Source organism: Arabidopsis lyrata (genome assembly GCF_000004255.2).
Source record: "Arabidopsis lyrata subsp. lyrata unplaced genomic scaffold ARALYscaffold_6, whole genome shotgun sequence".
Taxonomy (NCBI): Eukaryota; Viridiplantae; Streptophyta; class Magnoliopsida; order Brassicales; family Brassicaceae; genus Arabidopsis; species Arabidopsis lyrata.
In genome coordinates, this window is record NW_003302550.1 from 12246584 (window position 1) to 12265071 (window position 18488).

General features: G+C 33.7%; 3 protein-coding genes and 1 pseudogene across 5 annotated transcripts; 1 reads left to right on the forward strand and 3 right to left on the reverse strand.

The window, feature by feature from the left end:
- On the reverse strand, positions 1-3169 carry LOC9310390 (shaggy-related protein kinase alpha). The gene is made up of 13 exons (XM_021023931.1): positions 3021-3169; positions 2340-2509; positions 2175-2267; positions 2023-2082; positions 1658-1930; positions 1506-1580; positions 1353-1409; positions 1125-1265; positions 985-1035; positions 796-891; positions 606-689; positions 399-501; positions 1-305 (listed from the first exon to the last, which is right to left on the reverse strand). The coding sequence occupies exons 2-13, from the start codon at positions 2451-2453 to the stop codon at positions 223-225; spliced, it is 1230 nt and encodes a 409-aa protein (XP_020879590.1). The 5' UTR covers positions 2454-2509; positions 3021-3169; the 3' UTR covers positions 1-222.
- A 3190-nt stretch (positions 3170-6359) lies between these two features.
- LOC9310392 (putative RNA polymerase II subunit B1 CTD phosphatase RPAP2 homolog) lies at positions 6360-10407 on the reverse strand. 3 transcript variants are annotated; one of them, XM_021022580.1, is made up of 9 exons: positions 9677-10407; positions 9392-9589; positions 8784-9146; positions 7916-8548; positions 7746-7811; positions 7582-7715; positions 7238-7501; positions 6805-6951; positions 6360-6720 (listed from the first exon to the last, which is right to left on the reverse strand). In XM_021022580.1, the coding sequence occupies exons 1-9, from the start codon at positions 10254-10256 to the stop codon at positions 6616-6618; spliced, it is 2490 nt and encodes an 829-aa protein (XP_020878239.1). In that variant the 5' UTR covers positions 10257-10407; the 3' UTR covers positions 6360-6615. The 3 variants fall into 3 exon arrangements, with proteins under 3 accessions (XP_020878239.1, XP_020878238.1, XP_020878240.1); XM_021022579.1 differs by having other exon boundaries at positions 7582-7811; XM_021022581.1 differs by lacking the exons at positions 9392-9589; positions 9677-10407 and adding an exon at positions 9299-9384 and having other exon boundaries at positions 7582-7811.
- A 1280-nt stretch (positions 10408-11687) lies between these two features.
- Positions 11688-14077, reverse strand: LOC110227796 (myosin-11). The gene is made up of 6 exons (XM_021023407.1): positions 13927-14077; positions 13567-13769; positions 13294-13401; positions 12348-12809; positions 12163-12264; positions 11688-12059 (listed from the first exon to the last, which is right to left on the reverse strand). Exons 2-6 carry the CDS (start codon positions 13732-13734, stop codon positions 11892-11894), a joined length of 1008 nt encoding a protein of 335 aa, XP_020879066.1. The 5' UTR covers positions 13735-13769; positions 13927-14077; the 3' UTR covers positions 11688-11891.
- Positions 14078-15135: 1058 nt separating this feature from the next.
- LOC9310393 lies at positions 15136-16759 on the forward strand (annotated as a pseudogene).
- Positions 16760-18488: the final 1729 nt, after the last annotated feature.

Consider the following 18488-nt stretch of genomic DNA (forward strand, 5'->3'; position numbering starts at 1 on the left):
CAGAAGAAGCAAACTCTTTTATCTTAGATAAAAATTCTTGGTGGGCTTTTACATTATAGCCAACCAAACCATAGTAATAAGTAATAACTCTTTTTTTCTCTACTCATACAACAAACAAAGGATACATATCAGATTGTAACATATTGATACATAGAGAGGGTGAGAGGGAGAGAGGAAGATTATAGAAGTGTGTTCATGCTACATTTTAGGGTTTTAAGGAAATCACAAACCGAGCCAAGGACACTGCTTCCTTGCATGCTCAGGTACTAACTTAGCTACCATCTCCACTGGTACACCTTTCAGCTCTGTTTCACAACAATCACAGTAGTAAAGCAAAACTTCGATGATTTTATAGGTAAGTTTGAGCTAAACACCATTAGGAAAGGAAGATGTTGTACCGTGAGGCTTGAAGTTGAAAAGTGGTGGAAGGAAACGTCCATTAGGTAGACGTGCGTTTGGGTCTCTTAGCTCATCAAAGAATGGGTGGACCAATGTGTCGAGCTGTGATCAGATGTACAAATGCAAGTCAGAAAACAGAAAACTGAGAAACGAAAGGACCATCAAGAAGATTTACAGAAGAATGTTGACTTGTAAGTAATACTCACAGCGGCACTTCGTAGATTAGGAGAGTATTGAAGAAGTCTTGAGACCAAGTCAACAGCTTCTGGAGGCATGCGTTTGTGGAAAATCTGTGAATATATGATGAGAAGATTTTGTCACATTGACTATTGACTGTAACTGTTACTGAAGAAGACATTAAACATGTTGATTTGATGTATATAAGTTTAATTATACCTTGTGCCATGGATGAGCTTTAATCTGAGGGAATTTGAATTCTGTGTAGTTGGGGTTCATACACTTGATTTCTTCCCTAGTAGGCGTTCCCAAGACCTACCCCAAAGCATAACAAAAAACATTACATCAAATCTTCTATCAAAATTATTGAAAACAAGAACTTGGAACAAGTGCAAGGCTAATTAATACCTTGATAATCTCTACAAGTTGATCAACACCGCTCTCACCAGGGAACAAAGGCTGCCATGAGCAGAGAATAGAGTTTGTCAATCACAATATTCTAGTTTAAGCAGAACAAAATATGTTTGAATGAGATTTTAATGCAATACCTGTCCAAGTAATAGTTCAGCTAGAACACATCCCGCAGACCAGACATCAATGGCTGTCGTATACTCAGTTGCTCCAAAAATAAGTTCAGGTGCTCTGTAATACCTCGAGCAGATGTAGGAGATGTTTGGTTCTCCTTTTACCTGTTTTCAGAAGTTACAATGATCAACAAGATTGAATATAGCTTTTACCAAGAAAAAATGTACCCAGAAGAGATTTATCGAACTCACCAATACTTTTGCACTTCCAAAATCACATAGTTTTACTTGATGGGTGTGTGGATTTACCTGTTCCATCAAAGATCAAAAAAGTAGCATTAAACATTGAAGACAAGTAAACATCAGGGTATACTGTGAGTTCTGGTTTATTAAGCTTTTTCATACCAACAAGTTTTGAGGCTTTATGTCACGATGACACACACCAATACACCGGTGAATGTAAGATAATGCCCTAAAAATCTGCCAAACATAGAAGAAACAGATAAGTGATCCAAAAAAAAAACTCTTAAACCTAACAAAAATGCAATAATCGATACCTGATAAGTGTAAAGCTTGACGTATATGAGAGGCATTCTCTGGTTCAGTTTGTTATAGTGTTTGATAACACGATGCACGGTTTCTGGGACGTATTCAAGAACAAGATTGAGGTAAAGCTCATCTTTTTCAGTGGTTGAAAAGAAGCAGTGTTTCAAAGACACAACATTAGGATGGTCAAGTAGCCTCATGGTTTGAAGCTCACGATTCTTGTACCTCCTATCTTGTAAAACTTTCTTTATCGCAACAGTTTCTCCCGTCTCAAGACATTTCGCCTAAATCATATAAGAAAATAAAGTAATCCAACTCAGTCAATTGATTGAGACATTTTCATGGAGAGAGCTAGAGATAAGCGAACAAAACTCACTTGGAACACAACACCAAAAGATCCGTGTCCAACAACGCGTTCAGCCATGTAGCTAATTGTCTGCAATTAATAAAACATGAAACTCTAACCAATCAACTAACTTAAGAAGATCATAAAGAACAGTTTTTGCAAATGTCAGAAGATGCAAAAACCTGTTTTGGTTGGCCATTTCTTCCACCAATGGTAGTCACAATGATGTGTCCAGTCTCTGTTCCATTTCCATCTACCACTGTCGCTTCCATTTCCTAACAATCACAACCCATTTTAGATTTCTTGAAAACATACCAAAAACTATAATACAAGGCATCAAAACATACTTTATCGTCACGAATTTTCATGTCATTCATTTCTTCAGGTAATTTATCAACACCAATAGCATGTGTAGTAGAGTCTCTTGCCCCAGGATTAGGAGCTATCCCCACTGATGCCATTTTTCAAGCTACAAAAATAGTTTCTTTCTTTATCTCAACTCTTCAAAATCTCAAGGCTGCAACAATAACCACAGATATGAGTCCACTGTGTAAAATTTGTAGCTTTACTAAATTAGTTCATAGCAGAAAACAATACAAAATTTATAAATTCAATTTTAACAACAAAAAAAAATCTTTCTTATAAAATTAAAAATCTGATTTACGAAATTAAGTAAAGAAAAACAAGTTTTTTTTACCAATTGTTTTTTTTTATTCAACACATTTTAGAAACTAAAATTACGAAATAGGAAAGGGGTTTTAACGGTTAAAAAAATTATATTCTATGCCAAAAAAAAATGCAAATTCAAAAGACCCAAACATTAAAGTAAGAAGATTTAGACCACTAAACCCAAATTAAGTTCGTTGGAGAAAAAAAATCAACCAATCAAAATCCAGTGATGTATCCGAGTGCATAGAAAGCAGATCTGAAGCTAAAACACATAAATTTTTTGGTAGTTCCAAATAAAAACCAAAACCCAGAATTTGAGATGAGAAATTTGAAGAAAAAGGAGAGATCTTTAAACTTACGGAAGAAAACCTAAAATCTCAGATCGAGGAAGATGAATTAGGATACGAAGAGAGAGATCCGTACGATTAAGGATTTGTGGGTTTGATGATGATGATGATGATGATGAATCTCTCGCTCTCTCTCTCTCTCTTTTTTTTTTTTTTCCGGTGAGACGAATTTTTTATTTTTTTATTTTATTATTGTGTGTTTTTCGTCGTTAATATCTTCTCTATATAGCTGGCTTCTCGTGGAGACAATTTTATTATTACTATATTGTAAAATTTAAAAATATTGATACAGTCCATGAATCGTACAAATGGGACTCTTCGAAGTTAGTAATAAGAATTTTAAAAAGTTACATTGGTTTTTGGTTCTTTTTGAGTTTTGACCATTCAAACTTTCTTTTTTTCTTCCCAACACAAAAGATAAAAGTTATGGAAAATACACATAGAACCCATTATCTTAATGCGATAAACCATCATATGTTCTTTGAATTTTCCTTTAGTTAAAAAAAAAAAAACTCAATAAATGAGGTTAATTTTGACTTTTAAAATGTGTATAACCTATAGTTTTAATACGAAAGAGACCAGAAGCTGAAAATGGGCCGTTGGGTCAAACGTGTCGGAGAGGAGAGAAAAGAAAATAATCAACGACCATTTCTTTTTTATAAGGTGAGGTGAGAGACCCTATCTATCTAGAGTAACCTATCTCAATAATTCATCCAATTATTGGATTTTATCCCTACTACATTTAATTATATGTTTGGAAAAACATTATGGACAATTCTTTATTCCATGAATATTCATACATAAACAAACACACAAGAGGATGTTAATTTAATGTGGAACCAAGGTTTTTTATATAACTAACAAGAGATTCTGGTTAGGAATTGTGTTGATGAATTTTTTTTTTAATTCTAAAAGTTCAAAATCCGAAGCCAAGTAAAATTTGGAAAATCCTTTTAATTTCAAATAAATGAAAATTCTTTTTACTATTTTTCTGATCAGGAGATACAGATTTTGTAAAACATTACTTAGTCAATCATAATTTTTTCCTCGTATACGTAGAAAAACGCCCTCTAGAATCACAATCTACTAGAATATGTCTTAGTCAAAGAAAATTTGAAATTTCAATTCAAACTCATTAACTACTACTTCAAAAAAGAAATATCAATAATTTTTTGGTAAGAAATTTTACTAAAGGAACAACACAACGTCTCGAACCCATTTAATCATATATCAAAATGCAACAAATCTTTGTTCAAAGTAAAAACCAAGCTAAGCATGACTTCAACATCTTTCATACACTCAAAACAATGGCTTCAAAGGGATGAGATGGGAAAGAGAACTCGTCTCCAAGGTAGCGAACATTCTTTGCAAGAAGATTTAGGTTATTGTGCTTGTGCGTAAGGTGAAATGGTTGGATTTGGGCTTTATAATAGTTGGGGTTCACTTAATTTTGCAAGGTAGATATTTTTGGTTTATTTGGCCCTCTTCGTTTGCCTATTTAAGGCGACAGCGACCAAAAGTTGTTCGTTTATTTTTCACTAGATCCAGCGACCAATCGCTTAAACTTAATTTAATCAAAATTTAATCTAGTTAAACTTAATTAAAAATATAACTAAATAAATTAATTAATTAATTTTAAATTGTTAATCTAATTAAATTAATTATAAACAAATTAAATTTTTAAAAAATAAAGTAGATAAAAACATTAAATTAATTATTTTTAATAATGTATATGTATTTATATTTTTATTTAAAAATATAAATTATCATAAATTAATATTTTACATTTTTTTAAAAAATATAGCGATAGACAGATGAACAACACAGCAAAAAACAAACGAACAACACGATGTCGCTGAAATCTGTCGATGTCGCTGGATTCAGCGACAGGCAAACAAACATAGCCCAGTTTAGTGCTTAATGGGTTTCAAAAGGGGCAAAAGAAGAACAACCGGAGGTTCTAACGTGTCTTCTCTTTTTACATCAAAGATTATAGTAGATACATCTTAGTGATAGTAGATACATCTAAACTACAACAATTTGGGAAAATCTTAGTTGGGAGTTAAAGAGCATTGAAGTCAATTATTTCTTTTGTATTATGTAATAATAATAAAAATGAAAATAATAATAATAATAATAATAATAATAATAATAATAATAATAATAATAATAATAATAATAATAATAATAATAATAATAATAATAATAATAATAATAATAATAATAATAATAATAATAATAATAATAATAATAATAATAATAATAATAATAATAATAATAATAATAATAATAATAATAATAATAATAATGTTATGGAAGTGTTGGATTCATATCTTATTTATATAAAACTTGATTTCAAAAGTTGCTCACTCACATGATCGCAATACGTATCATATCTATTAATTAGAGATTTTGCCATGTGTAAAATAACGCAATGGACAGTAGATAATCAATTCACCTAATGACTAAAAACATTTAAATGTGTATAATAGAGTATAAATATAGAAGTTATCAAAATGTTTGCTATAAAAATTGAAAGTTTTGGAAACAAACAAATTTTTACGTTAATTAAGTTATGAGCATCCAATTAATTATATAAGATAAATACAATTAATATGTAGTTTTTATCTAACATAGAAAAAGTTATATTTTTACTTATTTTGTGCTTATTTTTTGCTTGATCTTTTTCTGTCAAATTTTTTGTTGTTTTTGTTTAATTGTTTTTACTCAATTTTAAATTGATTATAATAAATGTAATCAAAGATAATTTAACAATGAATCTTTTAAATTAATTTGATGTTTTTTTAATAATATTCGATATATTTATATGGTCATTGGACTCAACGTTTTTCTTTTTCTTTTTGATAAAACATTAACGTTTTTCTTCATCTATCACAAGAAAGGTCTTGGCGGTTTTTTCCGCCTAGTTGGTTTGGGCTATATTACTAATTACCTTTGCTCTCTAAGTACCTTTGCACGTGGTTCTCTTCCAGCTCCGTGAGCAAAGACGGCACTCTCATCCAAACTGGTGGGTGAGTGGTGACGGAGATGGAGAGCGGGGAGTAAATGTTCACTCCTTGCTTTGACCGTAAATGCCTCAAACGCCATTGTACCCGACAACAAAGGCCTCAGACGTTATTAAACCCGATAACGGTCAAATGGTGATTGAGGTTATTTCTTACTACTGTTTTGGACAAAAAATATGGATTTTGTAAAACATTACTTTAGTCAATCAAAATTTTCTTCTCGTATGCATAGAAATGCATGAAACACACTGTCCAAAATCAAAATCTTAGACCAAAACATGTCTTAGTCAAAGAAAATTTGACATTTCAATTCAAACTCATTAACTACGACTTCAAAAAAAAATATCAATAATTTTCGTATAAGAAAGTTTACAAAAAGGACAACCCAACGTCTCTGACCCATTTATCATATATCGAATGCAACAAATCTTTGTTCTAAGTAAAAAAAAAAAAAGCAAGCCAAACATGACTTCCAGATCTTTCATACATTCAAAAACAATGGTTTCAAAATTATAGAATCCTCTATTTTCATATATCTAAAGTTGATTTCTTCTTCCAATAAACCGTAAACCGGGTTTCGTCTACGCCCCGCTTCGGGTAGCAAACTGAGGAACACGGCCAAGTGGTAATAGGATATCCTTCATTGTCTCATACTCTTCATTTCCGATTCCACTTCCTTCCAAAATCTGATATTTTTCACCAACATAATCAATAGATTAAATTCACTTAAGCTTTCACCTTTTATTATGTTAAAGTTGACTGTAACTAACCTTGCTTCTGTTGGACATAAAAGGTGCAATCCGAGGGATACGTGATACAGACAACGCGTCCAAGAAAAGAAGAACAATCACTAGCCATTCTTTAATCTTAAATGATGGAACTGCCCCTGTCAACGACATTGTCTCCAACAAGCTTCCCTGCTCAACAACAAATCATAACCAATATCACTGAGAACTATATATAAACTTCCCAGCATAAGTTTGAGACAAGATTCTCAAGAGGAACTTGATAAAGAGTTTATATTTTCAAAAATGATTCCATACTTATATACTAAGGTTTCGTTCTAGGAGTACTTGCTACATTTTACAAAGATAGATGGGAACAAATCACTAATTTGACTAGGATGGGCTATTTGGTTTATTACTTATTAGTAGACTGATAACAGACTACAGACTCTTGAGAAGGAAAAAGTTGGAAAAGTACCAGTCCCTTTTCTAACTCGGATATTGCTATTGGCAGCCTGAGATAAGTGGTGACTCTAGGTAAAGCTCTGGCAAGACACCCAGCCATTGTCTCCTTGATCTCTGAGGAAAGCCCGTCTCCCAGGATAATCCTCCGGGGGTACTCCTTCCCGTTAACTGATATGAACTCCTCATGAGCAGATTCTTCCTTCCCATATATGTATGCCAGAGAGGACGACGATACCCAGCCAAACAGTGAATCCCACATCACAGCAAAATTTGATAACTGAGGAAGGAGGAGGACCAGTGAGTTTAGTTCAACACAGTCCTAATGGGTGAGTATATTTAAATGCTTATGAGACTTACTGTGAGATTGAAGCCCTCTGGGGGTCCATCAAACCAAGATTGATCACGGTCAAACAAATCAGAATCTGGAATCCCAGGCTTATTTGGCCACTTGAGAAGAGTTGGTTCCTCTTCAGTCATTTCCTCCTCGCTATGTTCCTCTTCAGTCATTTCCTCCTCGCTATGTTCCTCAGTAACCTCTTCGTCAAGTTGATGTGTGCTTGGCAACAAAACGATTCCAGCTTCCGCAGCTATATAAAACATGTCAAAGCGCAAAATTTAGGAATTTATGCAAGTCCACTACATATGGACATCCAAAGTATCATAGCATAATTAAAACCTCCTATGAACTTACTGGCATCACTTGCATCTGAATCTCCCGAAGAAACAGCTTCGGCAGCCTGGCTCAATGCCGTAGCACAGGCTTCTGCTAATGCAAGGCGTGATAAACTATTGACATCCTCTGTATCAGTAGAAGGCAGGCTAGGAGCTGCTGTGATATCATGGTTTTTAACCTCACAAAGATCACCACGGCCATCATTCTGATCGGCCCAAGTAACTGAACGACTAAGCTTCTTAGAGCCAGAAATTTTAAGGCATGATTTAGTGACAGTTTTACTTGATGAACACACATCCTGAGCTTTGTGTCTTTCATACGATTCAGCTGCAAGGATTTCTTCACCATCTTCATAAGAATTAGCATGGTATTCAACAGAAATAATTTTCTTTCCTGATTTTTCTGGTTTTGTCTTCAAGCCCCTCGTATTAGAACCAGAAGAGGATCCTGATAGAGTATTTTTCCCATCCAAAGTCTGAAGACCTCCTTTTAGATTGCAACTAAGAGAATCTTCCATCGAACATTGTGGTTGCTTAGACACACTATATTCTACGCCGTATCCATCACTCATAATAGCAGAACTCTCAAGACCCATCTCATCAAACCCGAAATTCTTAATGTCCTTAAATATTTCAGGATCATTACAAAAACCTGCATATGCACAATGGACTTCAATATTAGACAGATAAACAGAGTCACACAGACACAAAAAAAAAGAGCCTAACAATGATTAGAACAACTCAAGACACCCAAGGAATAAAGAAACTCATTCGTGATAACAGATGAATACCTCAAAATAAAAAAAAGTTTACATATACAGATTATATTTTTAAGAGATATCTTGCAAGTAAGGCCTAACTATCTTTACAGCTTCCTAAGTGCTTACTCAATTTTTTTTTGGGGAGAACTGTAGTTTGTCCAAAGTCTGTCATAACTGGTTTCGCTTTGCCATCCTCTGATTCCCCTGCATGATAAGCTTGTGTTGGAAGCCTCAAACTTTTATTCTTAGCTGCAGAAGAGGATCCTGTTAGAGAACTTTTCTCATCCAAAGTCTTATGATCCTTTTTTAATTGACCACCCATAGGGTCTTCCGTTAAACATGGTGGTTGCTTTGACACGCTATATTCAACACTGTATCCATCATTTGTAACAGAACTCACACAATCCATTGCATCAAACCCAAAGCTCGCCAAATCGATCCCATCAACCCCGGAAGTCTTCTTTTCCTTTTCTTTTTCACGACGAAACCCTGCAAATGCACATTAGAATTAAAGATTTTTCATAGAGCATCGAAAACAGCATTTATTGCTTCACACATCAGTAGAAATGGGCTAACAACCACCAAAAGAGTTCAGGCTCCCCCACGAAAAAATCAAAACATTCATGATACCAGCCAAATACCTTTAAGCAAGACTAAGTAACATATACGGCTACATTTCTTAGAGATATGTTGTTCATAAGGCCTATTACTCTTAATAGCTCCTTAGTGCTTACTCGAAACTTTTTTGGTGGGAGGAACTACAGTTTGCTCTTTCAGAACTGTTTTCCCTTTGCCACCATCAGATTCCCCAACAGGAGAAGCTTGCTTGGTTTGCGGTGGAAGCTTCGAAACACTATATTCATCAGGCATAATTACTGTGCTAGTGAAATCCATCTCATGCTTCTCTTGATTACTTTGAGTAGCCTTGGAATCTGCCAAAACCAAACTTATATTATACATTGATCAATCATTTGGTAACTAAAGAATTTGCTCACTCCATAGTTCATCATGGAACTTACCACCGGCTTTGCCAGTTCTTGATTTGCAATGGCTTCGATCAAAAGGAACATAACCTTCAACAGCATTAGAAGGACCCATCCACTGCTCTAAAGACAATTCTTCACCTCTCAATTCAAAATTCTCCCGAATCATAAGCTTAGACAAATCCAAATCCTTATTCACATCCAAAGAACCCTTCACTTCCGAATCACCAAACAATCCCAGAATCTCATTCAACTTCACAGAATCAAACTCCGATGTACGAGCCTCTTGCAAAGTCCCCGAAAACGATTTGCTATCAATTAAACAACCCGCCGAGCAAAACTTTCTCGTCTCCTGCAAATCGTAAACCTTATGCTCCTTCAACGAAATCCGATACTTTCCTCTTCTAGAAACATCGGAAGGGAGAAATCTCCGGCAAAGAGGATAACCACAGAGCTTAGCGATCGTTCGTTCAGTGACGACATCTTCGTAGTCTAATCGAGATATTAACTTCCCCGCCGCGAAGAGCTGGTTCTGATCATTGATACCGTCGAGCATAGCGAGCTGAAGCTTGTGAACCGCATCGTTAATGGCGATTGCTTCATCATCCTTTGCCATTTTTCCGTCAAAAGGAAATCGAAATTGTCTCAAATCAATTAGGGTTTTCCCAACGAAATCAATTTCCCCCAAAAATCTTGACGCAGACTCGAGAGCTTAAGCAGAAGCCGGAAGGCTAAAACTGATGAGTTTATCGAATCCGAAACTTCTAAACTACAAACATGAATGGTCCTTAATTATTCCTTAATCCAGGTTAAAGGCGGTTCGAGTAATTGGGCCGAGTAATTGGGCTGAGTAATTGGTCTACATTAAGGGCCAATGCATAGCAGTTTGTCGTGGTTAATTTTAGAGTGAATTTGGTGCAGAAGAAAAATTGGGAGAGGAAATTAGGTCAGAGTAATTAATTAGGTACGGAGGTCCAAGACAACCAAAAAACAGGAGTTATAAATAGATTCGGTTCGTTTAAAAAAAAAAAAAAAAAAAGATTCGGTTTTGTTATTTATTACGGAAAAAACCGGCAAATCTTTACGGTATGCGCGCGAAACGGGTGAACTTGGCCTTACGTACCGAATAAATTAATGCACTGCAGTTAAAGTGAGAGTTATCCGACTACAAGAATGATGGAACGCTCATTTAATTTAACGTTTACTTAGATTTCACTAAAATTTGAAGTGATGATTTGGGCGGAATACGAAAATTTGAAGACCTAATGTACAGGTGTGGAGACCTAACAAATAGTGGGTCGACAGGAGATTTTAAACGTAGAGCCATAAACGAAAAAGAAAAACACAGAGACTTCAAAACAACACGGATCTGCTTCACTTCTTGGATGGAAAGGTAAAATACGATCCTCAACTTAATTGTTAAACCTAGATCGACAAATACAAACATATGTACTAGTTAAGTAACTGTTTGGCGTGTCTCTAACAGGAGGTGGCGATGGAGGTTACAAACGAGTTGATAAGCGACATTGTATGTGTGGAACTTGGAAGGTGGGTACGACATGATAAACTGACAACATACAATTTAATATAAAAGGTACCACACTTTTACGGCATGGAACGACCAAGAAATTGATCGAGTAAGGAGACGATCATATCGACAGATGCCGGCTCGACTGAAAAGACGATCGTGCTAATAACGTATTGCGAAATATAAAAAACGAGAGATTATGAGAATAACTGGGAGAGGAGAAAAAAAAAAGCAACTCTTCAGACTCTTATTAATTATGACTTTCTTATTTCATCTCACTTCTTGGATCTTTTGTATTTACTCATATTTATAATGAGGAGGAGAATATATACAAAAGTGATGATGATAACTTATCATTGATAAGTGTAAAGGTGTAATAATAAGTGTTGCATCTTAGGGATAAGTGTTGTTGAAGTGGGCTTCAGATTTTAGTGTAAATTAAAATAGAGATTACTTTTTTAAGAGTCCCTTGTAAAACCTTGTTCATTCACAACTAAATGTGGTATTTAGATTTATTTATTATTCAGCGGAAGTTGGCATATTTTCTTTCTGACAAATGATTCAAATACACAGTAACAAACTTATAACTTAGCAAAAGGAAGCAAGATTTCTCTTTGCTAACCTCAAAGAGTAATATGCACCATTAGATTATCTACTACTAGCTATCTGCAACTACTGCATTTACACACCAGCAAAAAGAAAGAGAGTTCAAGATACAAGAATTCATCTTTTGGAGACAATCACTAATATCAACATCGACATTGAAACGACTATCTTGAACCCTGAAGTATCCCAGAAGTTTGGTTTCTCCCTTGAAACCGATTCATTCAACTCTTTTTCGGTAATCTGATCCCTTAGCTCTTTGATTGCCTTGTCTCGCCTCTCCCCCGCCTGCGTTCCATTCATCAATCATACAGTCAAACATTTTGTTTTCTCATATACTAATCAAGAAAAGCTAAATGAATTGAAAGCCACAATCAATCTTGGACTTTACCCTCTGTAGCTTTCTTGTCTGGCTACGAGCTTCTTGCAGACAGAACTCCAGTTTCAGGACCTTCTTCTTCAACTCTTGATCTGCTCTTCTTTGTCTCTCCAGCTGAAAACGGTCATTTATCAGTCAAATAGTGAAACTCTCCGCAACAGAACACGAGAATAAGGACAGAGTTATGGACGCTGCACCTGAGATTCAAGTTCTTTAGTCTTGAGTTTCCAATGAGCTGACATTAACTTTACATCATCTTTTAATTTTGCAATCTCTTCGTCTTTTACCGCCAATAACTTGTTCATTCTCTCAAAATTCTTTGGAGAAACCTCTTCCAGAAGTTTCCTGAGCTCACATTCCGTGCCTTTCCCAGACTTTGCAACAGCTTCAGTTATCTCACGCTCGATTCTCATAACTTCCTCTCTCAGCTGTTTTTGAGAACATTCTCTTGTCCTCAAATCTCTCTGAAGGTTATCAAGCTGGTGACCGAGCTGAGTTACACGGTCTTCGTGTTCTCTTAGAGAACGTGTTTTGTCGTCAAGTTGTTCTGTTAGCACTGAGCATTGAAGCTGTGCGGATTGAGCAGAAGCAGTGCTTGTTTCTGCAATTTCCTTTGTTAAAGCTAGCTGCGATCTCAGATCGTCCACTTCTTCAAGAAACTGTTTTCCCAAAACAAGATCACAAACCATAAGAGAAACATTCTTAGAATGAATGAATGAAATAATCCATCCCCTAATACCTTAATAATATGCAATTCTAGCATTTCATGAATACAACTATTCAGGCCAAACTAGAGACCCATTTTATCCAAAGATTAGCTTGTTTCATTGACCTAGTTAGGATCCCAAAACCATTCAATAAACTCCTTTTGAAAAGGTCAAGCTTCATTGAACATTAATTATAATAGATTTGAGATTTGAACACAGTCAACTTTTTCCACACTCAGCTTCATCTACTTTAATCAAGATCTAAAGGGGCATTGATCCAATATATTACCAAACTATAATGATTACTTCAGAAAGTTGAAACCACATATAACAAAACTGCTCAAAGCCCCAAACTTTTTAGATAACAATATCAAATTTGAAGTCTTTAAGCCATATATTATAATAAATCAAAAGGGTTTTGAGAGAATAAACAAACCTTTTCAGCAGCAGAAGTTGAAGCTTCAAGCTCACAATTTCTATCTTCCAATTTCTTCTGCAATTTACAGATCTCCATTTCCATATTCTTAGCTTTCTTCTCTGCTTCCTAAAATGAACAAACAAAAAAACACAAATCATTTCTCCTCTAATATACAAAATTGAAACTAGATTTTTGACCCTACCAAAGCAATAACAAAAAGGTAAGAAATCAAACAGAGAATCAAAAACAATGAACAGTGAGAAGATTAATTAAAAAAAAAAAGGAACTTACTTTTCTACAAAAGCTTTCTTTAACAAAGAATTGTTCTTGAGGAACCAAACGACCTCTCACTTGCTTAAGCTCAGCCGCCATAGACACCACGTTTCTCCTGAAACTCTCTTTTTTACCATCTAAATCTTTCAAAAGCGGATCCACCGTCGTTTTGACGGAATCTGACATCAGGGTTTTGTCCAATTTCTCATAAAATTGTGAATCTGTTCAAGCATCGAATCAAATCTCAGAACTTTGAAAAAAAAAACAAATATTCAATGCATGTGAACAAATCTTAAATTATTAACAAACACAGTTGACCAAATTTAAGAACTTTAATTGAAACAAAATTTAAGAACTAGTAAAAGATTGAGACTTTACGAGTTTAACAAGAAGCTGAGACTTCTGGGTTTTGTTGCTCGAAGTGTTTTCTCGGGAAAATTTTAGTCGGAGAAAATCAAAGTGATCATATTTATGTTTCTAGCGTGACAGAGGAGAGAGAAAGGAGAGAAAGAAACACGTAAAGGAAGCTAACACGCAGTGGTCAATGAATTTTCAAAAAATAAAAGAATTTTTGGCTTATTTGATTTTGAAAAAGACAGATACATCTGGAAAAAGAAAAGTAAATTAATACTTGATTTATTATTTTTTCTAATTATGGGGTTTGAGAATTTATTGTTTTATGACATAAAAAGGACTTTGAAAATTAATCAATTAGTATTTCCCTCCGAATTTTTTTCCACTAATTATGGGTTTGAAAATCGACATCTTTTATTTTTTATACTATTCATTATAAGTGATTTTTCTTACAACAAATACTCTTTTCTTTTATAATATGTGTATGTGTGATTGCTAATTAGAAGTTGGGACCATAATACGTTTGATTAGAATTTTTAAGCATATAATTTAGAGAGAAATGTTTATGTTTGTTTTGTGACAAAAGAATAAAGATTGCTAATTTGGTAAGTGCGCATGAAAATGTTTCACTATTTTATTCGACTCTAGGATATGACCCGCGGTACACCGCGGGTTAATTATTTGATTTTTTATTCTTTTATAAACTGATGAATTTGTTGTATATAATATTTTTTATTGTACACCGCGAGTCACATGCGTTGTAACTAAAAACTAAAAAATTTAAGTTATATTTGTTTTGTTTAGTATTTAAAATTGTATAATTGTATTTTGATTTGTTTTTTTTTAGTTTTTTTTACGTAATTTTCCCTATCCCTATAGTTGCCCTCTTAATTGTATAGATATAAGGTTTTTTTTACGTCAATTTTCCCTATTTAATCAAGCTTCGGGTATACCGCGGGTTAATTATTTGATTTTTTTTATATACTGATAAATTTGTTGTGTATAATAACTTTTGTTATATACCGCAGATTGATTTTTTGTAACTAAAAAATTTAAGTTTTAAGTCTTATATATATTTTTGTTTAGTGTTTAAGATTGTACAATTGTATTTTAATTATTAATCTTAGATTTTACCCGTGATATACCGTCCCGTATTAATATCGATCCAAAGTTGTCTACCATATAAGCCGTCGCCATGAAACTAAACATCAATTTGCTATTTTTCTTTTCAATAATACTTTTATTTAAAAAAATTTATATTTTATATGTTACAGTATGTTGTAGGCGTCATTTATAAACAATTATCGTTTTAGGTCGGTTTATTCATTTCAAGTAAGAATCGGTTTAAGACTGTAATTTCCAAAATGGATTGAGTTGGTTTAATCGGCTTAAAGATCGTTGATCCCAAATTTCTTCTCAACATTTTCCATTTGATTTCGCGCTCAGTGATGAACGGCGCATCACCGGCTCATACTTTGGTTTCGACGACCACCGTAGCTAGTGGGCAGTGGAAGCAGTGGCGCCGCCGCTGGTTTAGACGATTTCCGTTTTTCACCGGATATTCCCTCTATGCAAGAGCGAAAAGACGAAACTATGCGTGGTCAGTTCTTACTCTTTCCCCTTTTTGTTTCATGATTTCGAATCTTAGGGTTTCCAATTCCTCGCTAAATTAGGGAATTTTTGTAACAATTGGTAATCGAATTTCTCAGTGATTAGACATTTGAGTATCACATCTCCAGATTTAGGGTTTTCGATACTAAGTATGTGTCTCAATGTCAAAAGGTTGCTATGTGGAAATCAGAAATCTCAATTTTGTAGTTGTTCTTTGAGATTTTTTTTGGTGGATTGATATGTTGATGTGACTGTGACTTCATTAGCTGATTAGTATTGCTAATTAATTGCTCAGAAATGATTAGGGATATGAGTAGATTAAGAAATAACTTTGCGTTCAATTGTTTGTTTGAGAAAGATCATGTAATGGATTTGTTTTTTTATGATGGTGTAGTTTTGAAAGCTGATTTGATGGCTAAACTTGATAAAGAGGTTAAAGCTTTGGAAGAAGATAGTATACGTGCTTGCCCTCTCCAAGTAATCTTACTTGATGCTTCTTTTAGAATAAAGTGTTTAGTTTGATTGGTCCTGATGTTTGACCAAAAAAAAAGAAGATTAGTTCCTGATGTTTGTTTTGATGATTGACATAGGTTGATGAGTCCATTCGTTTTGCTGATTGAAAACGTACTTGAGGGAGTTATCATTGGTTTGGCGTTGTTTATACGTTGTTGCAATCCTATCAATATGACAATTCAAATATACAAAATAGTGAAGAAACAATTCAGAAAAACAAAACCGAGAAGTCAAATTTTTTTGAGAAATAGTAGATAAAGAATGATAGTAAAAGAGTTAGTTAGAGATCGATTGAACCACCTTTCATCTGCTAAAACTAATTCTGTAGTATATCTCTGAATTCTTTTTTTGCTTTCAGATTCTAAGGCTTTGTTGATGTCACAAAGAACCATACAAATGGAAAATGAAAAAGAGGTAATTTTAGGATGAAAACAATTGAAGGTGTTTGGAAAATTATTTTGATCGTGTTTAGAAGTGATGTTTTCTCTCGGAAATGAAATGGATATATATAGAGGACATATACGATTAGGTTTAGCTGTGATACATTTGCGTAAAATCTTTGTGAGCAAGCAAAATCTTTTTGAGTTAATTATAATTGCCTAGAATTAGAAAACTAAATGAATAATAATTAAGGTTGTTATGGAATTAGTTTCAAAAATCAATGAAATTAAGATATCTACGAAAATTAATTTCAGCTGTAAATGGAAATATGCTTTTAAAAATCGTTTAGTTATTCAACATTTCCAATTGTTCTCGTTGCTATTGAATGTAGATGTTATATTGTTCAGTTTTATTAGGAAACAAAAGATATTTTCTGAATATATTTAGAATTTAAATTGGATATGATTAACAAATCTGTTTTATTATCAGAATATGTATTATTGATTGTGACCCATAATAATAGGAAAGATATTGAATGTAGCGATTGTTAGCATAATAATAATAAGAAGTATATCTAACGAATCTGTTAGCATATATATAGGAAAGATATTGAATCCGGTAATAATAGGATTTGGTAGTTTAGGGAAGTATAGGAAGAGAATATTTGGCCGAATTCCTTACATTTTTTTTTGGCAAGTCTCATTTATCAGGATCCGAGAGTTTTGATTGGTCATTGAGTCGGGTCAAAAAAAAAAATCCGGGTCAAAATTGAAAAAAAACCCGACCCGATTGGGGACCCCAAAAACTGCTGCAAAAATGTATAGTAGATTTTATCCGATGAAAACATAACGAAATAAAACAATAGGAGAGATTAGTACCTAAAAATATAGTTCGACTTTATAAATAATAGAATGTTTTCGAATTTAAATTAGGTTATTGGGTTGGATTACGCAGAAGTGGATGTGTTTAAGGGACAATGTCGACATCAAAGACAAAAGTGAGAAGAAAACGTGGAGAAAGGAGATTGGTCTTAGCCAGGTTCGGACTATTACAAGTTCCGCTTTTGGCTAGGAGTTCCGAACCTCTCTAGTCTCTCTAGCTCTAGTCGAGACAAGGACATCAACATAAGCCGTTTTGTGTGTGTTCTTTTTTAGTCTTTTGTAAATTACTAAATTCCATAACTTCCAGATAAATTCAAGGAGTAGTAGTTATTTTATTTTATTTTAATTTGAACAAAAGGGAGTAGTTATTTATTTATGAGTTTTCATGTGAATAAAGTTATATAGATAGGTAAAGTGAATTTCATACTTGCCTACCAAAAAAAAAAAGTGAATTTCATACTTTTTGCATCGATTCATTTTCCAGATTAAAAAGCTGCTTCTTCTTTTTTTTTAAAATAAGAAAGAGTTTCAACTTTCAAGCAACAGAAACACATAATTAAAAATTTCAATAACATAAAATATAGCATATCTTTAGAAATTAAGACTTTCCATTATCGAGATTCTTTAAAATGTGATTGTGGAGCCAAGTTGGATCTCCAAGGGCATGAAATAAGTGAAATTGTCCATGCCGTCACTCACGGCCTTTGCAACTATTCGAGTAAATCCACACATCTAATTTTGATTGTTCATGCCACATTTAACATTATATCGACCCCAGTTAACAAAACCCAACACGACAACACCTTATAAAACAATGACCCATGGAGACTGATAAATTTCTCAAAAACATTTTAATTCAAACAGTTTCATAATCTCATTTTTTTCACAATTCTTCTTATAGCTTCCAACTACGAACGATACATATTTTTCGAAAACATAGATGCGGGTGTAAGCATTTTAGAACACATAACCTATCACCAACTACACAAAATTTTCACTTTTCTTGTACCTTCTATTGTTGGGGTTTATATGTAGAATGTAGTAATCAAGGTCTTATATTGTTCTAGAGATAATAAAAAAAAAATCGTCAATAGAAAAACACAGGACATTAAAAAAGAGTAGTGTGAGAGATAGAAAAATGAGAAGGTTGTAGTATAATAATATAACATAATTTATAGTTGTAACTTGTATGAAATACGA

Bases quoted from the DNA above. Each gene is read 5' to 3' on its own strand.
- LOC9310390 (XM_021023931.1), bottom strand. From the start codon at position 2,453: ATGGCATCAGTGGGGATAGCTCCTAATCCTGGGGCAAGAGACTCTACT. The intron at 1,581-1,657 runs GTATCGATTATT...TATGTTTGGCAG, and splicing joins TCAAGCTTTACACTTATCAG to ATTTTTAGGGCATTATCTTA. The intron at 892-984 runs GTATTAATTAGC...GCTTTGGGGTAG, and splicing joins AACTTGTAGAGATTATCAAG to GTCTTGGGAACGCCTACTAG.
- LOC9310392 (XM_021022579.1), bottom strand. From the start codon at position 10,256: ATGGCAAAGGATGATGAAGCAATCGCCATTAACGATGCGGTTCACAAG. The intron at 9,590-9,676 runs GTAAGTTCCATG...TGGTTTTGGCAG, and splicing joins AAGAACTGGCAAAGCCGGTG to ATTCCAAGGCTACTCAAAGT. The intron at 8,549-8,783 runs GTAAGCACTTAG...GTGCATATGCAG, and splicing joins TCTCCCCAAAAAAAAATTGA to GTTTTTGTAATGATCCTGAA.
- LOC110227796 (XM_021023407.1), bottom strand. From the start codon at position 13,734: ATGTCAGATTCCGTCAAAACGACGGTGGATCCGCTTTTGAAAGATTTA. The intron at 12,810-13,293 runs GTTTGTTTATTC...TTGGGAAAACAG, and splicing joins CAACTTCTGCTGCTGAAAAG to TTTCTTGAAGAAGTGGACGA. The intron at 12,060-12,162 runs GTAAAGTCCAAG...AATGGAACGCAG, and splicing joins AGACAAGAAAGCTACAGAGG to GCGGGGGAGAGGCGAGACAA.